Source organism: Cydia pomonella, chromosome 8 (genome assembly GCF_033807575.1).
Source record: "Cydia pomonella isolate Wapato2018A chromosome 8, ilCydPomo1, whole genome shotgun sequence".
NCBI lineage: Eukaryota > Metazoa > Arthropoda > Insecta > Lepidoptera > Tortricidae > Cydia > Cydia pomonella.
This window is the reverse complement of record NC_084710.1, coordinates 12,532,900-12,559,700: the sequence shown is the minus strand read 5'-3', so window position 1 is coordinate 12,559,700 and position 26,801 is coordinate 12,532,900. Positions and strand designations below refer to the sequence as shown.

Here is a 26,801-nt window from a genome sequence, read left to right as displayed (position 1 = left end):
GCCATGCACATTGCACAAACACTGCCATGATAATAGTGCCTCCGCCAAGACGAGCAAAGCGAAGCGCAAGGGCGCTACCTAATAATAATAATATCTACCTTTCCTCAAAGCGCTTCGTCGGTTTTTGAACCCTCACAATATGGGTTTGGATTATACCAGATAAACAAAATTCTCGGGATATAACGTCAATAGTGAACTTATTAAGCATAAAAAATCCCGATTTCGTCACTGACTCACTCCACTCACTGATGAACATCGAAAACCTTAGGGCTTCTTGAAGTCCCAGGAAGCTGAAGTTTGTTATGTACATAGGATAGTATTAGTATACAAAAAACAATAAAATAAAATAAACTTGAATTATTTAGCCCCTATGGGGGTGATAGGGGGGTAGAATTTTGTATTAAGAATCAATAACCGCTGAACCAATTTAGTTGAAATTTAGTATGTAGATAGTTCTTGTCATGGGGAAGGATATATAATACTTTTCAACCCCAAAATCACCCATAAAGGTGAAAAGGGGAAGGAATAGGGCATTAGGCGGAAAAAAGGGTTGAAGTTTGTATGAGAAATCAGAAAAAGAAGCAGATTGTATAAAATGAAATTTTAGGATTTTTAATAGTAAATTACCTCTAACCCTTTATGGAAAATAGTCATTAGCAACTTACTAAAAGAAGTGAAATCCCATCAAAAACATGTTCATGTAAAATGTTGCCAAGACCAAACCATAAGGCTCTTACTGTCATAAAGTTATCAGATCTCTTGCAGAGCCAAGCTTCTAACTCTTACATCTTGGCAACATTTTACATGAATATGTTTTTGATGGGATAATTGTTTTCTATAAATTTATGTTAAGACTCATTAGTTGAGAGGTTCTACCGAGGTTGCGGATTAAGGTTCTCTTGCTAATTTTGATTTTTAGCTACTCAAGTTTGCCAGTACGTCGTTATTGCACCAAATATGATTGAAATTAAAAAAAAAATTAAGTAAATAATACCAATAAAAATATGAAGTAAAAGTTTTAGGATATTTATTTATTTATTTTTTATTTCTAGAAGTTGTAACCTTGACTACTTGTCTCATGTAAAAGAAACTTAAACTGTAAACTCTCAACTAATGAGTCTTAAAGGGTTAGAGGTAATTTATATAAATATATCCACTCACAGCTATCACCCTTATTTTATTATAATAATAGAAGTTACTGAAAATATGAAGCATGTGAGTGGTTAGTAAGTTTTATTATGTTTGTTTATTTCTTTGTTTTTGGATATTAAAATATAAATAATTCGATCAAAGTTTAAGTGCTTGTTTAAAACTATTATAAGATTGATTTGAAAATATTCTTATTTAAATATCAAATATCAAACATTTATTCAGCAAATAAGCCACAGGGGCACTTTTACATGTCCATTTTACAAACAATAAAAATTACAAACAACAATTACAAATATGGAATCGATGAAATAATAAATACTTTATAAGAGATGTATACTGTCTTTAAATGTCAAATTACACAAAAAAAACTATGATAAAAAAAATTAAACCAACAAATACTAAAATTCTTTAGAGATATAGAGATAAAATATAAAAAATATATTAAATTATCCTTAGAGATGTAGAGGGTCTCCAATGCTTGAATTCTTATATAAATAATTAAAAAGATAAAAAATTAAATCAGACAAGAACCGAATGAAGTGTCTCACGTTAATGCCACTCAAAAGTAAAGTTACATATTTACGTATAACACGTAGCCCATGACGACGTAACATTCGTTAAACACTAATTTCCATTTATTTACCCTTCGAGAATTTTTGTCCTAAGCTTGTTAATGATTTTAATTCAGCCAACGTAACGATTATGACACAAATCAAGTGAGATCGCGCCTGTAGTTATAATGGTAGAACGGAAAATGATGATTTTATTATATTAAATATAAATGATTTAAAATAAAACAGCCCCACCATGATTATGTTTTTTGAAGAGAAGAAGATATATCCTTAAGGTTATGGTGTAGGTAAGAACGGATTCCCGTACCGTAGTTAATTGTAATCTACCTTTATTTAAGCGGTGGTGGCCGAGTGGATATGACGTCCGACTTTCAATCCGGAGATCGCGGGTTCAAATCCTGGCTAATACCAATGAGTTTTTCGGAACTTATGTACGAAATATCATTTGATATTTACCACTAGCTTTTCGGTGAAGGGAAACATCGTGAGGAAACCTGCATACATCTGCGTAGAAATTCAAAGGTGTATGTGAAGTCCCCAATCCGCATTGGGCTAGCGTGGGGACTATAGCCCGAGCTCTCTCGCACATGAGAGGAGGCCTGTGCCCAGCAGCGGGACGTGTATAGGCTGAATTATTATTGTTATTATTGAGTGAATAGGCTACTACTGAACCGGTGAGCTCCATCTTAGGCCCTGTCTTCACTTTCCATCAGGTGTGACTAGAGCCAATCGCCGATCAGTTTAATAAATAAATAATAAAATCGCCGATCAGTTTAATAAGTAATAAATAAATAAATATTATTACCTTTATTTTTTCATACCGGACAAATGAAAAATAAAATAAAAATACAGCGTTATCTTTATGCCACTTTCACTCTTTTACCGAGTAGGGCTTTTTTCATAATAAATAAAAATATACATTATATGCAACGTAATCTGCGCTACTAAATGCGAAAATAAATGTGACGTTCTTTATTTAGGCTTTCAACTCCCGTTGCCTAGTTGACATAAGGTGATAACAAACGCGCACAGAATTATAAATCGGTCGCTGCTGCGGTGGATAGGCGGTGCTGCCATCGTGCACCCAGCCAATATAGGTATTATAAGTACCTTATTCATTTTTAATAGAGTCTGAATTTTCATCCTACACCAGAAGTATAAATTGTTGTTTACCTATGTAGGTAATGATATATGTGCAATATAAATACCTACACTATTTTTTATACATTAAAAGTAAAAACTATTTTTATTTACATTTTGACAAACCGATCAAAGCTATTTTATTGTTTAGATCATTGTAGCTGTCGCGGTCGCTTTATCGTTTAAATATTCAAATACAAGCTTAAGACGAGTATTGTCTCGCCAAACACAAAAAAATACCAGAGCAGAGAAAGAAAAACTACACTGATTTTTTAAGCACTACATAGTAGTAGTAAGGAACCCTCAATACAAAAGACTGGTTCGAACCTGGGATTTCCTAATTATGTCCATCAATATGTGCAAAACAAATAAAAGCAGGTTTATTTAGACCTTCGCATTTATTATAGGTTCTTAATATGTATCAGCAATGAATTAATTGTCACATGGAAATCGAATAGGCGATACTTAAAGTTGCCTTAGTCTGTACAATGGCGAGCTCGCGTAAAGTCGTTCTCAGGGCTGTCCTAGCGAGCCTTAGGTGAGGTTATAAACAATTAAGCGGTATCGGAAAATATGTTCCGCCTTACTTCATTTTTCTCCTCAATATCTTCTTCGATAAAATTGCTGTGATTCTGTTATTTATTTTTTGATAATCAAATAGCCAAATAGTGTTTATTTGTTTTCAAAGTAACTCAAAATTTGTGTGTGCAATTTGATTAGTGCCCTTACGTTAATTGCACAAGTTCTGAATGTTGCTTAAACAACCAATTGTTTGTTAACTTTTGAACATTGTGTATTCTAGTGACCTGTTTTCTTGGAAGTCAGTGACTACGAACTAATAAGAAAGCATGTTAGCTGTATTTTTAAAAGTATTCCATTGATTTACAAAATGAACTTATTCGAATTCTTGCAAAAACAAACTACGTCCCGTAGTATAACAGTACCTTCATGTAATCAACTGGAAAATCCCGTTTTTATAATAATTGTTCATCGCCAAAAACAATATGGTTTGTTTGCGTAGCGTGCTCAGCGCTCGGGGGGAGTCGGGGCCGGGAAACTACACATTCCCTGACGGATTCATGTTCGGGGTTGCTACTGCTGCGTACCAGATTGAAGGAGCGTGGAATGAAGATGGTAAGTTGTTTAAACTCCATGACAGCTATGTTATGGGCAAAACCAGTTAGTACAAAAGCATGCAAATATTGAAGTTTGGTTGTATGTATCTGACTGTACTTACACAAATTCCTAATGCACGAAACGTATAAATGCGTAAAATACGACTTAACTTCAAAATTTCGTGTTTTACATAGTTAATTAAGCCTGAATTCGTCTACAATTACTTTGATTTATATCGATCGAACTTCACTTCAAGAAGTTCGTTTGATCATCAATTATTTGTGTAACAATAAATAAGTACCTATATGTCTTTTCTTCTACTGTAGCAATTTTATTTGTTGATTAAATGACTGCCAGTGAGATCGAAATCAAATTCATAAGAAGCGGGCGCGGGGCCCCGGCTATAAGATCCTAACAGCAGTTTTTATTCTGACTTCTGGGCAAAGATCTACAAAGTATACAAACCAATATTTACTTTGATTTTATTTATAATTTTAGGTGTTTGCTGAGATAAAAATATTGTGTGCAACGTACATAGATAATTAAGTCTTTAAATTCTCGGGCCTGTTTTTACAAAACCCAACTTTGTTTCGTTTTGTAACTTCGGCCCTTGAATTTTAAGAACCCTTATTACAATTAAGGTCTCCTACTTAACTACTCAGGTTATCAGCTGTCCAGTTTAAGTAGGTACCTATTTATATTATTTGTATAACATAATATAAATCAGTCACACACTTTCAATCCTTTAAATCCGTCGTAATTAACCACAATAACTTTCGGGCGAACTGCCTCAGTGAAGTCACCTATAGATAGATATATTGATAGATCATTTAATGGTAAAAAAATTACATCTCAAGTTTGCTAATTGCTTATACTATATGTACAACTGCAATTGCTGTTATCATACAGTTACAATACATCACAGATTTAACAATTGTGTAGATAGGTCAGTGACTTGTAGCAGTTAACGAATTCGTCAACACTAGCACGCCATGTCCAAAAATATCCGTTTAAGATTTTTCTCAAACATCGAGTCCGAAGTAGATTTTAACTGTTCGTCTAGAGTATAGATCCTTAATTATACCTACAACGCTATATTGCTTTGTAATGAATGTTAAACCAATACGATTTGATTAGGTAATTAATTTAGTATATTAAGAATCAATTCGTTTAACATTAGATAGTTATAATATGCCTGCATGTTGAGTTTAAAATGTTTAAATCCATGATACAAAAGAAATGGTTTTTATTAGCATAGGTACTCGTAAATCTTTCTATCCTAATCTCTAACTTAAGGCACTAACCAGGGATCGGAAACCGGTATTTTTTGTATGGGAACGAAAACGGTATTTTTTCGTTCTTTGTTAATTATTTCATTTTTAATTGGGCAATCTAATAATACGAAGTCGTTATCTAAAAACACAACCGAGTCCTATATTTGGAGTATAAAATAAACCGAAATATATGTTTATTTCAAAGTTTTTCCAAAAAACCGGTTCCGATCCCTGGCACTAACTACATAAATTAACATAAAGCACCATTACAAGCTGACAAATACACCTGCTCTTACATAATTATCTACATATTTGGCCTTTTTCGATGCAAATGTATTTTATTCTACATATCTCACGAGGTCAATCGACTGCCTTGTTCGTCCTGGCATGTTATTCCACTCGCTTTTAACTATAACAAGAGCAATCCGCCGCTTACGTGAAAGAAAAATAGTTTGATCCCCGATTACCTACAAGTAGTCGTAACACATCTCGAGGTACCGTCGAAGAGAAAGTAAGAATTGGACTCAGTTGTATGAGATTGATTTATAATTCTTCGAGTTGTTAGAACGACTCAAAGATTCTTCTACACTCCAGCAGAGTTCTTTTTACAGTGGTTTTTGAGCGCGACTCAAAAGTCTGGTGTACTGTAGGACGCGATTCTCGAACTTTTTTACCCTAGAATTTATCTACATTACCTACTCGTAGTACTCTGTATGCTGAGTAATCAATGGCAATAAGAATAATAGCCCTGTGTAGCATTTCTAGATAATTAATCAATGGGTCAGTAGTAATCTCCATACGTCCTCGTCCTTGGGTGCTAAGTTAAGTGATGAAATTCTATGCTGGATACCTACTAGATGCGAGTACCGTGGATTGGGGTTACTTTGATCAACTTCAAAATGAATAGGTATGTATTATCTCCCCGAATATGGAATCTAAAAAATACAATATCGGTGTCTTGAAATAAAATAAAAAAGTAGTGATCAAATTAAAACGGAACTGAGGGGTGGGGGGTTGGTTTACTTTGATACCCCCTTTTTTCGACGGAATTGGATAGTAACCCCTATAGAGAGCAAAATTTAAAAAAGCAAAAAAATGCGTTCGCAGCGTAGGTTAAGGATTTATATGGATTTTCGTGCATTTGGGCATTCGTGCTTTAACAAGGAAAAACCACTACTAAACAACATAGTTTAAAAAAAAACAACTGAATTTCAAAACAGTCTCATATTTTAGTTATTTATGTTTAGAAGCGTAATTGAACAATAAAAACCAACAATACTTGGCGTCTTGACAGCCTGCCTTCGACCACTTCTGTCATAGCCCGGTTTAAGACTTTTTCCGAGTAGTTCCGATATGCTCGGGAACATAATCGTTTTTTTATATGTTCGATACATTATACTAAAAGAGTATAACCAAAATTAGTTAAGAAACAATTAATTATCTAAGTAATCTAGAAAACTATATGTTGCGGGGTGTCATTGATCAGTGATCAAAGTAAACCAATAGGCGATCAATGACACCCCATGCCACAAAAACCGAAAAAATACAAAGGGCCGCCATGATTATGATTTGCAACAAGAATCTATGACTGATTCAATGAAATCAAATGTATGTATTTACTATATAGAACATTGTGCATCAGAAGTTTTCCAGGCTTTTAAAAGTACTCAAAACGAATACTTATGTATTTTAATTTTATTCTCATCGATCGACGTGGTTTATCCCTCGGATACAAATCACAAACTGGCACTGACGTTCAATCTTGCCAACCGTACAAAAAATCCAAAGGATGCGTTCAGAAAGCGTAATATTCAAGTTTGAAGCTGAGGTAAAGTTTTTATCAAAGTAAACTCAGGAATCAAAGTACCCAATCCACGGTATGACACTGATTAAAACACTTAACTATTTTTTATATTTTTTACACTTTGTATTAATTTACAGGTAAGGGTGAAAGTATGTGGGACACATTTCTACACTCCCATCCATATTACACGCCGGATCACTCCAATGGGGACGTAGCAGCGGATTCTTATCACAAATATATGGATGATATAGCCATTGTCAAGGAATTGGGTGTGGAGTACTACAGGCTGTCGATTTCGTGGCCAAGGTAAGGACAATTAGCAACCTAGTACCCAACACTTAATAGAATACGAGTATATTATATGTTTTGAACCAAAATGCCCTTATTGTCGGTTGTGAATAAGATGCTATTTCCATAAAGTTTCAATTTAAAATCAACCTCATCGACCACCGACAATGTGGTACCTTTTAGTTGAAAACTTCATATATTTTTAATATTTAAGTATTGAGCATAATACCTTAAGAAATACAAACAGATCCAAATCTTTTTACGTCTGTTGTTACTGAAAAACGGGTAACTTAATTGGATTATTATATTATTTTACTATTTGGATGAATTGATATATATATATATTTATATATATATATATATATATATATATATATATATATATATATATTCCTGTAAACTATTCGTGCACTATCTGGTTCTAAAGCTTTTTTCTGTTCTTTATATCCTGCTACCCTAAGAGTTTCTGGAAGAGATCGCTTACAGCGATAAGACTGCCTATTACTGCTACCTTTATTTATAATGTATATATATTTATAAAGTATATTTACTAACTTGAATGGTAATTTTTTTGCCATTTAGCTTCAAAAGGCACTTTTATTATTTTGATTAGGGGGCCTAGTCAAGATAACAATCGTTGATAGGAATCGGAATCGAAACTTAAATAATATATGGAAATAATCACGTTTCTTTTCGGTTAGCGTTTGTCGATGTACAATTGAAGTTATGGCTAGGCCCCCGGTAACCATTATATAAGTTTTTGAATAATAGACATCACAGAACATTTTGTTATTGAAGCCGTTTATTACAATTTGTCACACTCTTGTGGTAGATAGAACTTGCCCTCACGAAGGGCCTGTTTCACAATGTCCAAGTAAAGTCCTGAATTGTCTACTTGCCACTTATCTGACGAATAAAGTCATCATTGGCGTTGCACAATCTTCAAATAAGTTTAAGTGGCAGATAAAGTGCTAAGTTAAATTAGCTATCCAATAGATTACTTGGACATTGTGAAACAGGCCCTAAGTATGTTCTGTGCATTATTATAATGACTCTTGTCGACAGGTTGCTTCCGAACGGTACTGACAATAATATCAGCAAATCTGCGGTTCGATATTATCGCAAAGTGATAAAGGAGTTAATCAATGCCAATATAATACCCGTTGTGACTTTGTTCCACTGGGATATGCCCACCCCTTTTATGGATCTAGGCGGTTGGGCCAATCCGCAAATAGTGAATTACTTTAGAGATTACGCAAGAGTGGCATTTAATCTATTTGGCGATGTGGTTAAAATATGGACAACTATGAATGAGCCGCACCAACATTGCTATAATGTAAGTCATTGTATCCTAACCAGAGCAGGTGCTTCTTTTAGTCACTTCTAAATGAATTTAATACTTTTAAGCTTGCACTAACCAATTTTTTATGCTATAAAACAATGCATTATACGGATATTAGCGTTGCTAGTGCAAATAATATACTCAAACAAAGCAGAACAAATTGCTATAGTGAGTTGATTAACATAATATTGTATTGAAATACTGAATATCGCTACTTAGTGATCAAAATTTACTACCATTGCTAGTATTAATAGTAACTACCTTGTTTTAAGTTCCTAGTTGAGGTACTAAGTAGCTTACTTGGTGAACCCATTATTTACTTTCGGCTCAAATATAAAACAATAGCAGAACAGGCGTTTGTGTTTTAATACCTATACATACATGGTATAATCGGAGCCATAGCCACTCTATTTTAATATCGCCTTTTCAATTCAGAAAGCTTATAGATGAAACAATTTTTTTATGTGTAATAAAAATTTACTTAATAGATTGTACTTTATAATTAACATTGCATAAAGGTGGCCAGATTGTAGTAAATTTTTAGGTTTCCGTACCCAAATGGTAAAACGGGATCCTGTTACTAAGACTCCGCTGTCCATTCGTCTGTATGTCTGTCCGTCTGTCACCAGGCTGTATCTCATGAACCGTTATAGTCAGTTGACATTTTCACAGATGCTGTATTTCTGTTGACTTTATAACAACAAATATTAAAAAATAAGGAACCCTCGGCGGGCGAGTCCGAAACGCACAAGTAAATAAAAACTATAACAATACCTACTAAATAGTGTATTTTCTTACTAGATAAATTAGTTTCTTTTGTAGAACTGTCAAAACAATTTGCCAATATGGAATTGATCAATATGGAGTTCTATCCGATTTATTACATTGCAATTGGGTCAAAATATACATGCTAACTATATTTCTCTAATAATTATCTGGTGCTTTATTTCGTGCGTGATGTGCAATAATTTATTATAAATGCAGGAAATATAGGTACCTATTCCAATCTCTCAATAGCCGACCCCTACGGGTGACGCGGGTTGCACCTGCGTGTTGGGTTCGGCTCCCAGTATGCCTCCCAAATGTCCGGGACACCATTGTCGCGTGTACCTACAGGAAAAACCTTTCGTCATTATAATTCCCTTTCAATACTTCACTCATGACTTGCTCTTCATAATTACGTCCCAGCGTTCACTCTGTACCTACCTATATGTTGATAGTAGATATAGTTCTAGTTTAGGTAATGTAATGAGGAATAATTCATATATTTTAATCGCCCCGAGGCTATTTACATTTGTGACCATTAGATTGCATTAGTATCATGGTCAAAATCGCACAAGTTATATCCATGGTGATCTAGTCAATAAAAGTCGTGAAAAATTTATCTTGGCTGATTTTATTTGCTTAGTTAATTGGTTCAATTAATATAAAGACGCATTTTATGACATTGAGCATAATATGCCTGTAAAAAGGCGTTCGGAATTTAATGATGTTGTTATTCTTGACTGTCAATGTGGACGAGTATACGAGTATCACTAGGTACGTAACTGAAACACTTTTATTACCATTAGAGTACCAAATCTTTATTTCTTACACAGTTTACAAGCATTATGTGTCGTAATTAAAAATATTCTCATTACACCGAAACCGCAAATTCTTGTCAGCAGATATGTCAAAATCATTGACAGTTTGTTTTTTAAGTTCCAAACAAACTGTCACAGCTTTAATCACAGTCACAGCAATAAACCAATTTTAAAGTAGAAAGAAAAAAACATAAAATTCTGTGTTGCTCGTTCAAATAAATTAAATTACAAATTATTGAATAAAGAGTAGCAACCATACTCGTGAAACTCGTTTCTCATCAGCTATCCTAATTTGAAATAAGAAAAAGAGGTCAGTTTAGCTTGTTTTATGATAATGTGTGGCGTGCCGCCACTGAAATCTATACCATACATATTATTTTCATGTTATATATTAAGAATACCTAATAGTACATTACGATACAAGTGCTAAAAATAAAAGAAAGTGGGGATACATTTAAACACAACCAAAGGGAGTGTTTTAAATGGGTGCGTCCCATGAGATATAACTACATAATATATAATTTCATTTTAATAACGTTCACAAGATATAATGAACGTTTGCTATAATAACCAAATCGATATTTTTATTAGGAATAACGGTCAATTAACATAATACTCATTTTGTATAATGATATCATGTATAACACTCAAATACTCTATGTATATAACGTATATCGATCATAGTATATACTATCTTTTAGTATAATGATTGTAAAATATAATAGCGTATGATATACTAAATAGGTTATAACTGCTACCCCTATACAAAACAAGCTGTTGCCAGAAAACTAGGTTAGGTTAGGCTAGAATTGCGACTTCTACAGAAAACCAACTGCTGGCAGGAAAGTGGATTAGGTTAGGTTAGAACTGCGATCGCTACAGAAAACAAACTGCTACCAGAAAAGTAGGTTAGGTTAGGTTAGAACCGCGACCTCTACAGAAAACCAACTGCTGGCAGGAAAGTGGGTTAGGTTAGGTTAGAACTGCGACCTCTACAGAAAACAAACTGCTGCCAGAAAAGTAGGTTAGGTTAGGTTAGGTTAGAACTGCGACACTGGTTAAAACAATTTCAGGCGCTATTATTCTATATGAGCATTATGCATTTTGGTGTTAGATGCATTGAGTAATATACATTATAAATCTTAGATATTATGGACGATATACATAATGATATTAATGATATTATACTTAAATAACGTTATACTTAACAAAAATAGATATTTTGATGTTATACCAAACGGTCGTTATACAACTTGAACGGTATACAAATCAAGTTTATACCATGTGAGCGTATACAACATGAATATATTATCGTATATGTTCTTATATCTTGTATCGGGTAAGTACCCGTTTTAAATCGACATGAGCTGCGAATGGCCTATTCGCACATTTATCGTACATTTTACAGTAACAGTACATCTAGACCTTTAAATTTTCAACATACTCGTAGTTACGTAATATGTGCTAATTATTGCACTAGTGCGGAAAAGTAGCACCATATGTACTGTAAAAGTATATTACTCTTTTGTGTAATAAAATATTGATTTCTCTTTTATTCAAATAATAATAACTTCCTAATAAATTCCCGTCTGGCCACCGTTTAGGTGTTATAATTTTTGAATATCGGATTAAAAAATAATGTAACACTTGAATATCATTATTGGAATGGATTGGATGTAATCATAAATTATGGGGGTGCGATAATTTGTTCCAAATTAGGGCCTCTCGAATTAACGGCACGCTTTGTGCTTCGTAACTTACGAGCCCTTAACACGGCTAAAATGGCCCCCGGTAATTTATGGTGCACTGTTAAAAATGCCCTTTGTTCTCTTGTTGTGTTAAAAACACCGGTGAGATGGTTTAATTTGCGGTCATATCAAGATTTGCATGCCCGAGGAGAATGGCAAATACACGATTTAATTTTGGTAGAATGGGGATTTATAGGTACATATTTTTGTTTAGGTTTACCACTGCCCAGCGTCCTCCTCTCAATGAGATTAAAACCATTACCTATACCAGATGGACAGCAACCACCAATATTCATAATTTTCCGATCATCCATTTACATAATGCTTGCCCCCCTCCCCCCAATATAGGCCATCAGGTTGTGACACCATTGGTTTAATGCAAGCTTATTTTATTTATTTTCAGTCGTTCTGTCGCGTTTCTGAAACTATTTCGAAACTTTTTTCTAATTTGCGAATAGTTGTATACCTAGAGCGCTATTGAAATATAGAGATACATTGCTGTCAAAAGTAACAACCGCATTTGGGCGTACCAATAAGCAACCTTTACCACGAGTCACCAAGCCTAATTATCGATAGACACATTTTTAGTTGCCACTTTAGCTTTTACAATGTCCCAAATCATCTCAATACGATTTAAATCACAGTGATATGGCGGTAATCTTATCACTTTGTGTCCATATGTGGGGAGAATCTTGTCTACTTACTCTTATTTCATATATTGGTTCAGGTTTGTGACGTCTCAAAATCTCCACCAATCTAGCTTTGGATGCTTTTTGTGGAAATGAAATTTTATTCGAACGCAGCCACTCTGCAATGACATGCTTTCTGTCGCCAGATGTTGGTGGTTTATTAATGCGAAAGGAATGGTTTTTTTTTTTTTTATCGTATGGCATATTTTACATCGCTGGATCAATAAATGGTCAAAATTAATGGAAATTATAAATACTGATCAGTTAGTGTTTTTAAATTTTTGCCCGCTTCAGGTAGGCAGCTGCTGCATAGGAGATGGTCTCGAAATCTTCTGCGTGTCCTGGGTATTTAGTGAGAAGGCACTCCAATACCACGTGGTCAATCGTCTGCTTAGTGTGACCGCAATCGCAAGCAGGGGATGTGCTCCAGCCCCACTTGTGCCATTGGTAGGCACAGTTGCCTACTCCCGTTCTAAGTCGGTTAAGGGCAGTCCAGAGTCGGCGTGGTTCTTTGAATCCAGCAGGAGGTTTCTGAGGTGTGAATGTGAAATGGTTGGAAGAAACTTGTAGTGATACCCATTCCTCCTGCCATGCGTCTTCAAGGCTCCAAAAGTCCTGCTTGCCAGACATCTCCAGTGCGGGTGGATTCCTGGACTTAAGCCTTTTATGTCCGAAGTCTAAAAGGTCTCTGTGAATGGGCAGGTTTTGGCTGCCGTAAGTTTTAGAGGCTTCTCGGTGAAGGCACCTTTCTCTTCTTAAATGAGCTGGAGCTATGTGGCTGAGGACAGGAAGCCAGTGAGAGGGAGTGGGCTTGAGACAGCCAGATATGAGTCGGAGGGTGTGGTTAAGCTGCGAATCCACGGATGAGACGTGAGCACTATTCATCCAGACCGGAGCGCAATACTCGGCTGTTGAATACACTAGTGCCAGCGCTGTGGTTCGGAGACAGGAGGCAGTGGCTCCCCAGCTGGATCCTGTGAGCCTCTGGACAAGGTTATTTCTAGTCCTTAGTTTTGCTGCTACTTTCTGGAGGTGGTTTCTGTACGTTAGGCTTCTATCTAGTGTGACTCCCAGGTACTTAGGGTTTGGGTTGTGTGTTAAAATAGAACCCTTAAACGAGACTGTCAGTGATTTATCCGCTAGCTTGTTATTGAGATGAAAGCAGCACACTTCTGTCTTTGTGGGGTTTGGGCGCAGGCGCCATCGCGTAAAGAAGTCATCAAGAATGGACAGGTCTCCTTCTAAGATTGGCTCGGTGACTTCCATGCATTGATGTTGGGTAATAAGGGCCAGGTCGTCGGCATATCCAAACTTGCGCGAAGTTGTAGCAGGGAGGTCGTGGATATAGAGGTTAAAGAGCAGGGGAGCCAGAACCGAACCCTGGGGAAGACCATTGTTCAGGGTCCTGACCCTGCTGGATTCTTCGCCAAGGAAAACTTGCACGGGCCTATTGGTGAGGGTGCTTTCGATAAGCCTGTAAATTTTCATGCAGGGGATTGCTTTCAGGAGCTTATACAGCAGTCCCTGTCGCCAGACTGTATCATATGCAGCCGTAAGATCTATGAAGGCTGCAGAAGATTTAAGGTTTTTGTTGAACCCTTTCTCTATATGCGTCGTTAGTGCAAGAACCTGGTCGCAGCAACTACGGTTGGGCCTGAACCCAGCCTGTTCGGAGGAATAACCGCGTTGATAGTGTCATGGATACGGTTATATACGATTCTCTCTAGAAGTTTATAGACGACGCTTAAGAGTGCTATCGGTCTGTAGCTGTCGGCTCTGTCGTTTGGTTTTCCCGGCTTGAGAATAGCTATTACCTTAGATCGTTTGAGTGCGGTGGGCACCTGGCCAGAGTCGATTATAGCGGTGTAGAACCCCGCCAGCCAGGCTCGTGTTCTTGGTCCACTGTTGATGAGGAACTCAGGGAATATGTCATCCTCTCCGCAGGCTTTGTCAGTTGGGATGTGAGCTAGAGCTTTTGTGATTTCGTCCAAAGTGACTGGCTGGCTATAAGCGTCCGAGGGAGCCACGAGAGATTTAAGTGCTGACAGTTCTTTACGGATCTTCTTTGAATGTAGCTTGTGATTAGGTGCTTTTGATAGCTTGATCATTCTGTCAACAATAGAGTTAGGGGTTACAGTTGACTTGGGGCCCGATTTAATGGAGCCATCAGTCAGCTTCCTCACCAGGTGCCATGCTTTCTTGCTGGAATGTGTAAAATTCATCTTTTCGACAGTCTTCTCCCACTTGTCTCTTCGGGCATTGTCTAAGGACTTGATGATTTCGTAAGCTGTGGTGCGGTTTCCAGTTAGTTGGAAGTCTTTCCATAGGACCTCGGTATTCTCGCTCCAACATGGCACATATCTGCGACGAAATCCTCGTGGGATGAAGTCCTTGGCAGTTGATAGGACTAATTTCCGAAAGCGGTTGTAGTTCTGTGGAGTAGGTGGAAAGGAATGGTATCGGGCATTATCCATAACTATACATGTGGGTTCACTTAGATTGGGAATTAATTACTGCGTAACCTATTTCTTAAAATTATTTTTATTAATCGAATCATGGTAAACTGCTTTTTTTCTTTATCATTATATACCAGAAGTGCATTAGGAACAAATCCGGATGGTCCACAGGCATGAACAATAATATGTCGTTTCCCTGTTGAAACGGCTTTCGATACTCCAGGTTCATTTTCGCTCTGCCAAGATTTGGCGTGGTTCAGAGAAGTATGAATGTAGGTCTCGTCCAAATAAACTATAGGCATATTTTTATCCCTTACTTCTTGTATTTGATCTAAATAACTTTCACGCCAAACCACAATATCGGAACGCTCCATCAATATTGAACGTTGTTTTCTGCATTTTTTATATTTGAATCTCATACTGTGCATCAGTTTTCGTAAGAACTCTCTGCTGCCTTTAAAGCCAATGTTTTGTTCAAAGCAGTGAGCAAAATTTTGATACTCGGTACTTGTTTTGTCACGGCATAAAATTCATGAATTTTATGCCTTAAGGCACATTTATCGAAGTCGTCTATTTGAATTCTCTTTTTGTGGGGGACTTTGTTTTGTACAGGTGGCAAAGTCAAGACCATCTCATTATTTTTAGAAATATTGTTTATCGTCGATCTACATAAACCTTAAATGAAATATTAAAGTTTAAACCAAACTACTAACCAGTTCAATACAACCGCACTATAAAATGTCAATACCGGTCATATCAACAACCAACTTTAAAACATTGTTTATTGGAATGCTATGTAATCCTTCGTATTTTTCAAACTGTAAGTATTTGATTGCATTCACTACAATTTTTTTCGCATCTATGGAAATTTTTATTGGCATTTTTGTAATAAAACCGTTTATATTTGAATATATTCGTAGATATTTTCTGTTTGTTTACATCGGTGACATTGGATGACATCCAACGTTCGTTGTCAAAGAGTACTTGTTGCCAGTAAAATAAATTAGTACCATTGAAAATCCGCAAAATGGCGAGGGTCAAATAAACTGTTGTCAGGCTTTACTTGCTATGCATCTCGCCCATACTGGTATATAGATGTATTAAAAATGCTATATATGAATATAAAAATGAATAAAAAGTAAGTTATGTAGATGTTAGTGATTAGGTCAGTTTTGACACTATCAGGGTACAGAATGTCAATTTTGGTCAAAGACGTGAGGAATATTGCAGCTACGTATCTTTATACTCGTAATCTATATAAATCTGTAAAATGTACGGTTAATAATTATCTTGCCAAATATATCCTTCTTAATTATATCGAAAGTATCCCTTTCGGTAGGATGCTCCAATTATTTATTTATAATGTTTACTATGCATTTTACCTATTTTAGGGCTACGGCGGCGACTATTTCGCACCGGCTATAAAATCTCACGGAGTGGGTGAATACTTATGCATCCACTACATGTTGCTGGCACACGCTGCTGCATACCATCTTTACGACGAGGAGTTCAGACCAACACAAAAGGGTAAAGTTTCAGTTTACCGTTATTTCAATTTGGCAATTAATGTTACCATATATTTTAGACGTTATATTATATATCACAGTTTATAAGAACGAGTAAGTAACAACAGAAACACAGACTGCCTTAAAAACGCTATCGCTAAAAAACGGTCTCTTCCAGACAACTTTTGCGTAGCAAGAGACTAAGATCTTGCAATAGTTTCAATATTAAACGGGTAATACAGATACTTGTATACTTGTTATTCAACAAACTGAAAACACAAATATTTTTATACACTTTAAAAAAAAAAAAATACTACATACTAATACAATAAAGACATACATATACATACATATTATATAATCGTAGATAAAGGATAGTTAAGGCAGCGATAGGTACATAATGTTATTTGAAAATATTTTTAATACTGGGAAGGGATTTAGCACATCTGATGCCTAACGGCAAAGCATTCCACAACCAAACAGCACAAAAAGTACGACTAGTACGAGTAAGTTGTTATAACACTTTAATAAGAAAGATGGCGGAGCAAGGAGATGCTTATCCGCGCATCGGACCGAAGAAAAAGGTTTTACTTCTATAACTTAATATCTCTATCTCTATAATCTTAATTTTTGACATTTGTTCTAAGTACAATGCCCATAAAAATTATTTCTACGCATTCTAATATATAACTTACAGTTAGCATATGTAAATAAAAAAAAATATATATATTATATTATATTATGCCGCACTCGGTACCCGGGTACTTGGATTCAATAGATATTACGAATTACGTACAAGACCGTTCAAGATACTTAAAGTTTGCATATAGTAAACACCCCTATAATGGAACAGGCACCAGTAATGGAATGGTATAGACAAATCCTGTAAAACAAGTATTTACCATCAGTTTTTAACATTGATATTTGTTATTTTGAAAATGAATGGCGCCAAAAAAACACAGTTTTAATTGGTTAATAATACAGGACGAATTGGACATTCAACTTTTAAAGCGAAAAGCGGTAGAAATTTTACAGGCGTCGGTGAAATTAAATGTTCCATGAGTGGTGCTGTTAACATATACTCTTATTTTAACAATATTAGCTATCGATATATCCAATAAGTTACAATCAAAAATATGATCTTATTTTTAAGGTAAAATTGGCATCACATTGGACGCATTTTGGGCTAAGCCGAAAAACAGCAGTAATCCAGATGACATCGAAGCCGCTGAAAGATATCTTCAGATGCACGTAGGTGTAACAACCTCGTATAAGTCATATCTGAGAATAGATCGATTACATTCTACTACACCAATAATAATATACATATACCAAGGCTGTAAACAGGGCGAGCTTAAGCGAAGCCTTTTAATAATCCGAGGAAGGCAAATCCATATATAGCCATTCCCAACTTGCTTATAATATTACAATGTTATCCATAAAATAGCGATATTATCCAAAAAATGTGCGGATATTAAATGTAAGAACCAATAATAACCTAAAAGTTTACCAATAATATACTCCCCCACGCTTTATTAAAAATATGAAAACTATTTTTCATCGCATGAGAAATGTACCTTTTTTTATCGCATGAGAAATGTACATTTATACAATGTATATAGGATACATGAGAATATCATGTATCATTTGAATAACATTTAACGTTTGGATTCGATTTACCAAAATCTTATTCTTTTTAACAGCTAGGTACCTTTGCGCACCCAATCTTCTCTAAGCAGGGTGATTATCCGGAGTTCGTACGCAACAGAGTAGATACATTGAGTCTGCATCAAGGCTACACAAGATCTCGATTGCCGTATTTTACACCTGAAGAGGTATTTTATGAAATTTTTATTTTATATTTGCTAACGTAAATGGTGCATGGAAAAGAAAAATACGACCCTCAAACATGAAATTCCCTCTACATACTAAGTTAAGTGGTAAAGACAGAATCAACAGTAGCTGAAGAAACAACGCGCCAAAAGTATCTCCCTAGAGTATATATTTTTAATAGAAATATATTTAGACAGACCGCGATCAAAAGTAATTGTTACAGTGTAATTAATCTACATGTCTATTTTTGTTAAGTTATTACAGAACTGTAAAGTGAGTAAATAATTTTGACGCGTAGTCTGATCTAGAAATAAATAAATATGCGAAGTGATGAATTCATTGAATTGACGAAATATATTTTTGTATTTATGTAAGTAAATCTGATTTTGCTCGATATCAAAATTAATTACATTCATTGAAAATGAATTTTCATAGAGGCAAGTGGTCCTTTCTAATTTATTTTAACGATCAGTACTTAACAAGGTAAAGTGTCTGGGTTTGACACACATTTCTCAATTTTACAGTCCGTAGGCGTTGTTAAAATGGTAGCGTTTATCGTGCACGACATGACGTACTTATTTATTTTACTTATGTACGCAGTGTCATATGCATGTCTTGGCATATACCTACGCGATTAGCGCGACCATAGTACCCCTCATGTACAGATGTACAAATGTAGTGAATAATCCTTTACCATCGTATTTTCACGCAAACGCACGAGCGTGTTATGCTTCCAGTCAATCTCAGTAAAAGTACTGAGGTTTCACTGAAGTAAGATGACAAATACGAACTTTTCCAAGAAAATACGATGGCAAAGGATTGTTCACTACATCTGTCCAGGATGTGTTGCCAACGTGCCAATCATTAACGCTCCGTAGCGAACGAAACGCAACTGTCACTGTCATATATAGAAGAGTGATAGAGATGAATAACGTGGCGACGTTACAGAGCGTTAACGATTGGCACGTTGACTAAGCACCCTGTATGGTTGTTCTTTTATCAATTAATTATGACATATATTGTGTCGTAAGTCATTTATCGCTGCGTGTATTTTTGCGCGTAAGCAACATGCACAACAGCGCCTACTAAACTTGTGGCGATCGATGGCTCACACTGTTAACATTTCAAAACAGGTTTATGGTCACATAGTATCACGTGTACATAATTAAGATAAATATATTTTGGTAATTTATCGACGCTAAACGTGTTCATTGCTTTTCGTGTTCTTCTCTCACTTTCACTTAGCGTAAGCGTGAGCGAGATGGATATGCGTGCTCGAGACAGCGGATATCATGTTTTTGAATTTGAATTTAACATAATAATCGATGAGTTCCTTCAAAAAAAAAATTGCGCATACTTAAAAGCAATCTCCATATTTTTAAGCTTTTGTGCATAAATTATTACAACCTTTCAAAGTGCGTTTTAGGCCTATGTTTGCCCTTTTTTTCGATCATTCGATTTCGAACTCCGCTCTCTGATACTAGTCTGCTTATTTGTTTCTCACAAAATATACGTCTTGTAAAAAAATAAAATAAAATATATTCACACTGTTTTTAGGTAATTTCATTAAGAGGCAGCTCCGATTTCTTTGGGCTGAATCACTACACGACTTTCCTCATGTCTTCGTCCAATTCAGAGGAGAGCTGGGCAGTTCCTTCAATGGACTATGACACGGGTGTCAAATTAGATCAAGATCCAAAATGGCTGAAACCTGGATCTGATTGGTTCTCGGTAAGTATAAATCGAAACGTAAGCACCTATCACCTGTGTATATAGTATCACCTGTCTATAAAGGAAAACGAAAGCTTACGCTCAATATTTATACTTCCGTTAAACCAGTTCTATAAAGGGCGCTTCTCAAGTGTTGTTGTACTCATAACATATACTTAAACAATTCAATAGAACATTTTTCCTCCCTTCTTTTTTGTCATCTCTTCCACTTAATTGTTGTATTGTTGTGAACATCTGTTATTGGCTATGTTTTCTATTTATGCATTACTTTTATATCGCTGTTGATGCCCCAAATAAATAAAATAAAATACATAAATAACGTAAGATTAAGGCAATATTCATAATTAATAAAGGCTATTTGTATGGCCGACATGGGTCGGTTAGTACAAGTGACGTCATATACTATTTAATACTAAACGAATTTCCTATTTATTCGGATATTTTGGACATTCCGTTTTGGTATAAGTATTGTGTACACCAAATTAAGTTTAATGTATCTAATGTAGTTGTTGGTAATGATAATATATCATAAATATTGGGTAGGTACGCATATAGTACTAGTATTAGGTAGGTATAAATTATGATTTAGCAACGAAAAACTGTAGCTGTTGCTTTTTACAATACAAATCTTAGTTAGCTAGAGTCAGACCAAGCTAAGTTGGCAACTATTTTGATAGCGCAGCCTGTGCAAGTGTTAAGTAAACGTCATAATTTCATAGAAATTTCACGTTTAAAATAACACGCACTGTTTGGGCTTCCAAAATCGCTGCCAACGTAGCTTGGTTTGACTCAATGCGAACAGCAAGATTATACATATCAAAACTATAATCATATTTATTTACAATAACAATATACATAATAGATATATATAGAGGATCACTATAACTAGCTTAAATCTAAAATAGGCCCTTTCAAAATTATATACTTAGTTCGATAGTTGGTAATGTTTATAAAAATAACAATTAAAATAATCTGATAGATAATGCCTCATGGCATAAAGTCTGCCTGTTGAAAATTAAGGTTTTTTAGTGCATTAAAGTTATACCGTATAAGTCATTATGGTACTAATTTCCAAATCAATTAGATAAGCCAGTTAAGTAACAGTCAATTGTCAGTGAATTAGTCTCTGTTTACATTATTAACTAACGAAAAGTGTTCACTATTTTGCCTGCATCTAGAAACATGCAGAAGTTACATTTTTTACTTTTTTGCCTGCATATAGAAACATGCAGATGTTACATTTTTCACTATTTTGCCTGCATCAAGAAACATGCAGAAGTTACATTTTTCACTATTTTGCCTGCATCAAGAAACATGCAGAAGTTACATTTTTCACTATTTTGCCTGCATCAAGAAACATGCAGAAGTTACATTTTTCACTATTTTGCCTGCATCTCGAAACGAAAAGAAGTTTAGTTACATAGATAGTTACCGTGTACAAATATTTGTCTATCATAAAGTCAAACTTAAGTTTAATCTTAGTGTTTACAATCGTTAAGTATGGAAATTTCGTTATTTATGTTGGCAAGTTCTGGCTTCAAGGCGAACAACTTGTGCAAATTTATTATCAAAAATGTTTTCTTCGCTCATTACCATAATTTTGATAAGTAAAGTATTTTCAGAGGATGGACGGAAGGTGGTGAATATTTGAAAGTTAAATACTGTATTATATTATCGCATACGTAAGTAGGTAACATAATTAAGTAACATAAGTAGTAATATATATATTTTTTTACTTGAATAAACATTAATGCTTAAAACGATCGTTTTATCGGTAATACGAGCCCCGATGCATATGTTTTCATCTGCCCCTAGTTAGATCATTTTTTGAGAATCTCCCGTTTGTATTACATAGATAAAGAACATAATGTTTAATGCTAATACTTATGTAGTTAAATTTTAAATGGAAATATTTTACAAAAGCTAAATTAAAATACAAGAAAGTCCATTTATACTGAAAGAAAAAAAAATCGTTTTAATTTTTCATTTTTTCGGGTAGGAATCAACAGATGTAGAAAAGGCTATTACCAAAAAAGAAACATGGCTCTGCTAATGTACTGACAACTTTGCTTCAGAAATGCTGCAGGAGAGGACAAAATAATTTGGACAGCTTTTTTTAAAAGTTCTTTTTCAACAATAGAAGTCTCGTGTAATTTTTGTATACCATCAAAATAAACTAGATTAAACATTACTATTATGGTTCCTATTACCAAGTCGTTTGATCTACATATTGTGTAGAATTTATTAGAATAAACAAAATATTTGTATAACTAGATGAACTCTACTGCGCCGGCCCTCGTAATGTTTATGAATATCATAAAAGTTCACCCGTATGCACATGTATATTGTATAATCGTTAAGCAGACTTCCTCATTCTTGGACGCGTTTTATTAACACGTTATTATCACGATTAACTAATTATCTCCAGTTTATGACTACAACAGGCACTCCTACGGCCTTATCAAACTTTCGTTTTCTGAGTGGGTCGGTGGCGTGTTCGGAACCAGTTTACAAAGCGCAAGCACATGCTGGTCACTTGTACAAACAAAGTAGTTGTACGATGTACGGGTCCGTGCCCGAAGGAACTCTTAAGGAAAACCCTACAACTAAGTTTTCACTCTTGTTCATCAGTTGGTCTGTCCGGCTGAATCTCGAGAAACGTAGAAAATAGGAAAAAAGTTTTAATAAGTATTCTCATTATTATTTTAATTTTTTGCACTCTTAGAAAAAGTACAATGCCTAAGAAAACAAAATGAGAAATGATTGAATGTGAATTCGTAATTAGCCCCATAGTTGGTCAGTTTGACATACACGTTCATCTCTCAGAGTGCCTATTTAAGGTTGGTGTTTAGAAAATGAGTCAGTCTTAATGAAAATAACCAACATCAACACAATACCTACGTAAAAAAATATAGATCGTGTCATTCACGATGACGCGTGCCTTGACTCGTAATGTCATGTTATTAAAGGTTAGATTTGACAAATCTGCGCGTCAGCGTAACAGTAGGTCGGATGATAAAATATATTTTTCTTGGCATTTAATAATGGTTATAACACGATAAATGTAGGGAACATTTATCAGGTAACTTCAAATACAATGTAATATTTTAATGGCATAGCAATTATTACCTACACTAGGATCATAATATAGATTATTAGATTACACCTACTGACTTAATCTGTAAACTGATGTCACTATGATAATGGTTTGCGGTTTGTCGTTTTCCGTACCAATTAAGTCTTTTTCCACTTGGCATCGTAATGCTATCTTTACATTGTACAAGATTTTATTTAAAAAAAAACCTTAAGTGGAGCTCAATAGAAATAGCAAATAATGTACACAAATATGATAGATTTTGTTAGCATTTGACATATAAACCTAAAATTCTCACGAAGGTTGTTTTCATCAAAACTACATGTTACTTTACTTGGATATTGTGAAACACAACCTTATTATATTTAACATATACTTATGTTTATTAAAGGTATATCCTCCTGGTTTTCGGAAACTTATTAACTGGATAACCAATAAGTACGGAAAAGAAATTCCGATCATCATCACCGAAAATGGTTTGAGCGACTTCGGAGGCATCAACGACTACGCGAGAGTCGACTATTATAACGAATACTTAGCCCAAATGTTGCAAGCAATGTACGTTGATGGCTGTAACATACAAGGATATTTCGCGTGGACATTAATGGATGACTTCGAATGGAAAGATGGTTACACGTACGTATTTTTTTTAAATGTATACTATTGTATTGCGATTTAGCTAGAGTTAGACCAATTTAAGTCTGCAACGATTTTGATATCATACGAAGTGCAAGTGTTATGTATACGTCATACATTTACAGAAGTTTGACATTTAAAACAACACTTGCGCTACGGGTGCTATCAAATCGTTGCAGACTTGTCTCACGGCCTGATTCGAAGAATGATTAAGACACGTTTAAGATCTTTAAATGATCGATAGCTAAACGACATGTCAAAATAGACGATTCCGCTGTGAACCCAATAAGACCTATCTACGATGTTTCCAACGTCAAAGTGACATTGGTTGCCCGAATCGAGCTGCTTCTGTCTAAATATCTAAATTATCTTAACCAGAACTTATCGTTATCTGATCTTTCTCGTACCTATCTCATTCTTCGAATGGGGCCGTCAGTCTGAGTCTAATATACACGACTTGAAAAATAGCTCCATGTACTCAAGAAATATCGCTGTTTCTATTATAAGATCAGATGGGTTTTAAAGTGGAAGGGTATGAACGATTACATTACCTTAGTTTATTATGTATCGCTTATCTGATTATATCAGGCATCTGAGATAATAAAACAAAACAATAATGTTAATACATGCGTGCTATGTGTATAATTGGCATCACGATTAAACCTGTTTCTTGTTTCACTTCTCACGTTTGTTTAAAAATATATTTATTTTTTATTTTATTGCTAATAGCGTCGACTTGTGGCTTACATCCGTTTAGTTTTAATTATCTTTAAAGGTAGTGTTCTAATATTTTAAAATAAATAAATAAATAAATAAATATTATACGACATTATTACACAAATCGACTAAGTCCCACAGTAAGCTCAATAAGGCTTGTGTTGAGGGTACTTAGACAACGATATATATAATATATAAATATTTATAAATACTTAAATACATAGAAAACACCCATGACTCAGGAACAAATATCCATGCTCATCACACGAATAAATGCCCTTACCAGGATTTGAACCCGGGACCATCAGCTTCGTAGGCAGGGTCACTACCCACTAGGCCAAACCGGTCGTCAAAAATAATGTCCTACTAATAAAAGAACCCTCCCTTTGCTTTGCTATAGTCGGGTAATAAATGCGCCCAAAACATGGCGAACAGATTTTTGTGATATTTGATGCACATATTGCACATATAGCTTATGATCTGGATTATTAACATATAAGCTAAGGGTTTTAATGCGATTACGACATTTGAAATCACAGACACAGGTTAGTTGTTAATTAGTAAAAATGTATTTAACGTTTATAACCATATTCAATTAAACGTAAGGATTAAAAACTCTACAAACTGTATCAAAAAACTAATGTATTACAATATTTTTTCAGATCAAAATTTGGCTTGTACCACGTAGACTTCAACAGTACAAAGAGAACCCGGACACCAAAATTGTCTGCCATTAACTATCGGGAAATAGTGCGAACCAAAAAAATCAATTTCGATTTCATAGAAAAACCATCATCGTCTGCCCAGTCCAATAGAATAAAGGATTAATATTTACAAAACATGTTGCTTTCATGTTATATTGTACATATTAAATAGTTAATTAATATTACGTTACGGCTTGTATTTTTTAAATATTGAGTTTAGGTATTCATTATTAATTGCAAACATTTGGCCATTCATTTAATAATTATTTTATACTAGGATTGCTATTAGTTTCATATTTAATGTTAGCTCATACCTTATTAGTGAAGCATCACTACCTATAAAGAGATGTCAACCAAAATCACTTAAAGTGGAGTTCAATAGAAAAGACATATAATGTAAAAAAAAATTTAGAGTCAGACCAGGATAAGTCGGAAGCGTTTTTGATAGCCCAGACCGTGCACGTGTTATTATACACGTCAAAGTTCTATGAATTTATGACGTTTACTTAGCCCTTGCACCGTCTGGGCTAACAAAATCGCTGCCAACTTATCTTGGTCTGTCTCTACCTTCATTTTTTCTAGTCCTAGCAGTACGCCCAAAACCGCTGTAAATTATGTTAAAAGCATAATAGCAATCGGTACGATTTATCTTTAGTCCATTTTAATAAATTTGACCCGTAGAACCAAAAAAATGGAGGAATTATGACGTCATCTTTTTTTTCTACGGGATAAAAAAAAAATGTTGTTGAGAAACTTATCGTGTGTGGTATTAAATGGGAAAAAAAAATCAAGCAGATTATAAATAATACGAGTATATCTCATCATTACATTTCAGGCACTTTTTTAATAAGAATAAAATAATTTTCAAAACATACCAAGTGTGGACTCCTCCAGATATAATACCGTAATTTTTTTTGTAATATATTCCTCACATTATACCTAATCATTTCTAACCCTAAGAAAGCAATTAGAAAATATTTACTTCAAGGATTTTTTTATTATTATTACACAGTGTGATCTATCAATCTATTAATTCATCATTATCTCAGGCCTTATTGCAGACGATTTAAGCATTGCTGTTAAGACGACGAGTTTGGTGACTGTTGAGGCCGATGCGTGAGCGGCACGACCTCCCACATTTTTGGCAGATAAATCTCATGCCAGCTCATGCTCATAAGGTTTCAGTCCCGGTTTGCTTTCTGCGACACTTTCTTCTATAGCAGAGTCTATCAATTAAATATTAAATGAAAAAACATAAAATATTTATTTAGCAAAACTGGATGGCTAGCTTCTTCTCCGCCAACGTGGTGCGGTAGTGTCTATGTAAGAATTGAAGTGAGTGGATGAACATGCTATGTTACAAACACATAATTTTGAGTAAATCGCAGCAATCAGCTGTAAAAAATGTTTACCAATT

General features: G+C 34.9%; 1 protein-coding gene across 1 annotated transcript; it reads left to right on the top strand.

Annotated features, from left to right (window-relative positions):
- Positions 1-3,257: 3,257 nt before the first annotated feature.
- Positions 3,258-25,569, top strand: LOC133520605 (myrosinase 1-like). Its single transcript, XM_061855111.1, has 10 exons — positions 3,258-3,402; positions 3,886-3,998; positions 7,196-7,364; positions 8,412-8,682; positions 16,556-16,691; positions 17,823-17,920; positions 18,373-18,504; positions 20,060-20,233; positions 23,719-23,963; positions 25,343-25,569. The coding sequence occupies exons 1-10, from the start codon at positions 3,353-3,355 to the stop codon at positions 25,506-25,508; spliced, it is 1,554 nt and encodes a 517-aa protein (XP_061711095.1). The 5' UTR covers positions 3,258-3,352; the 3' UTR covers positions 25,509-25,569.
- Positions 25,570-26,801: the final 1,232 nt, after the last annotated feature.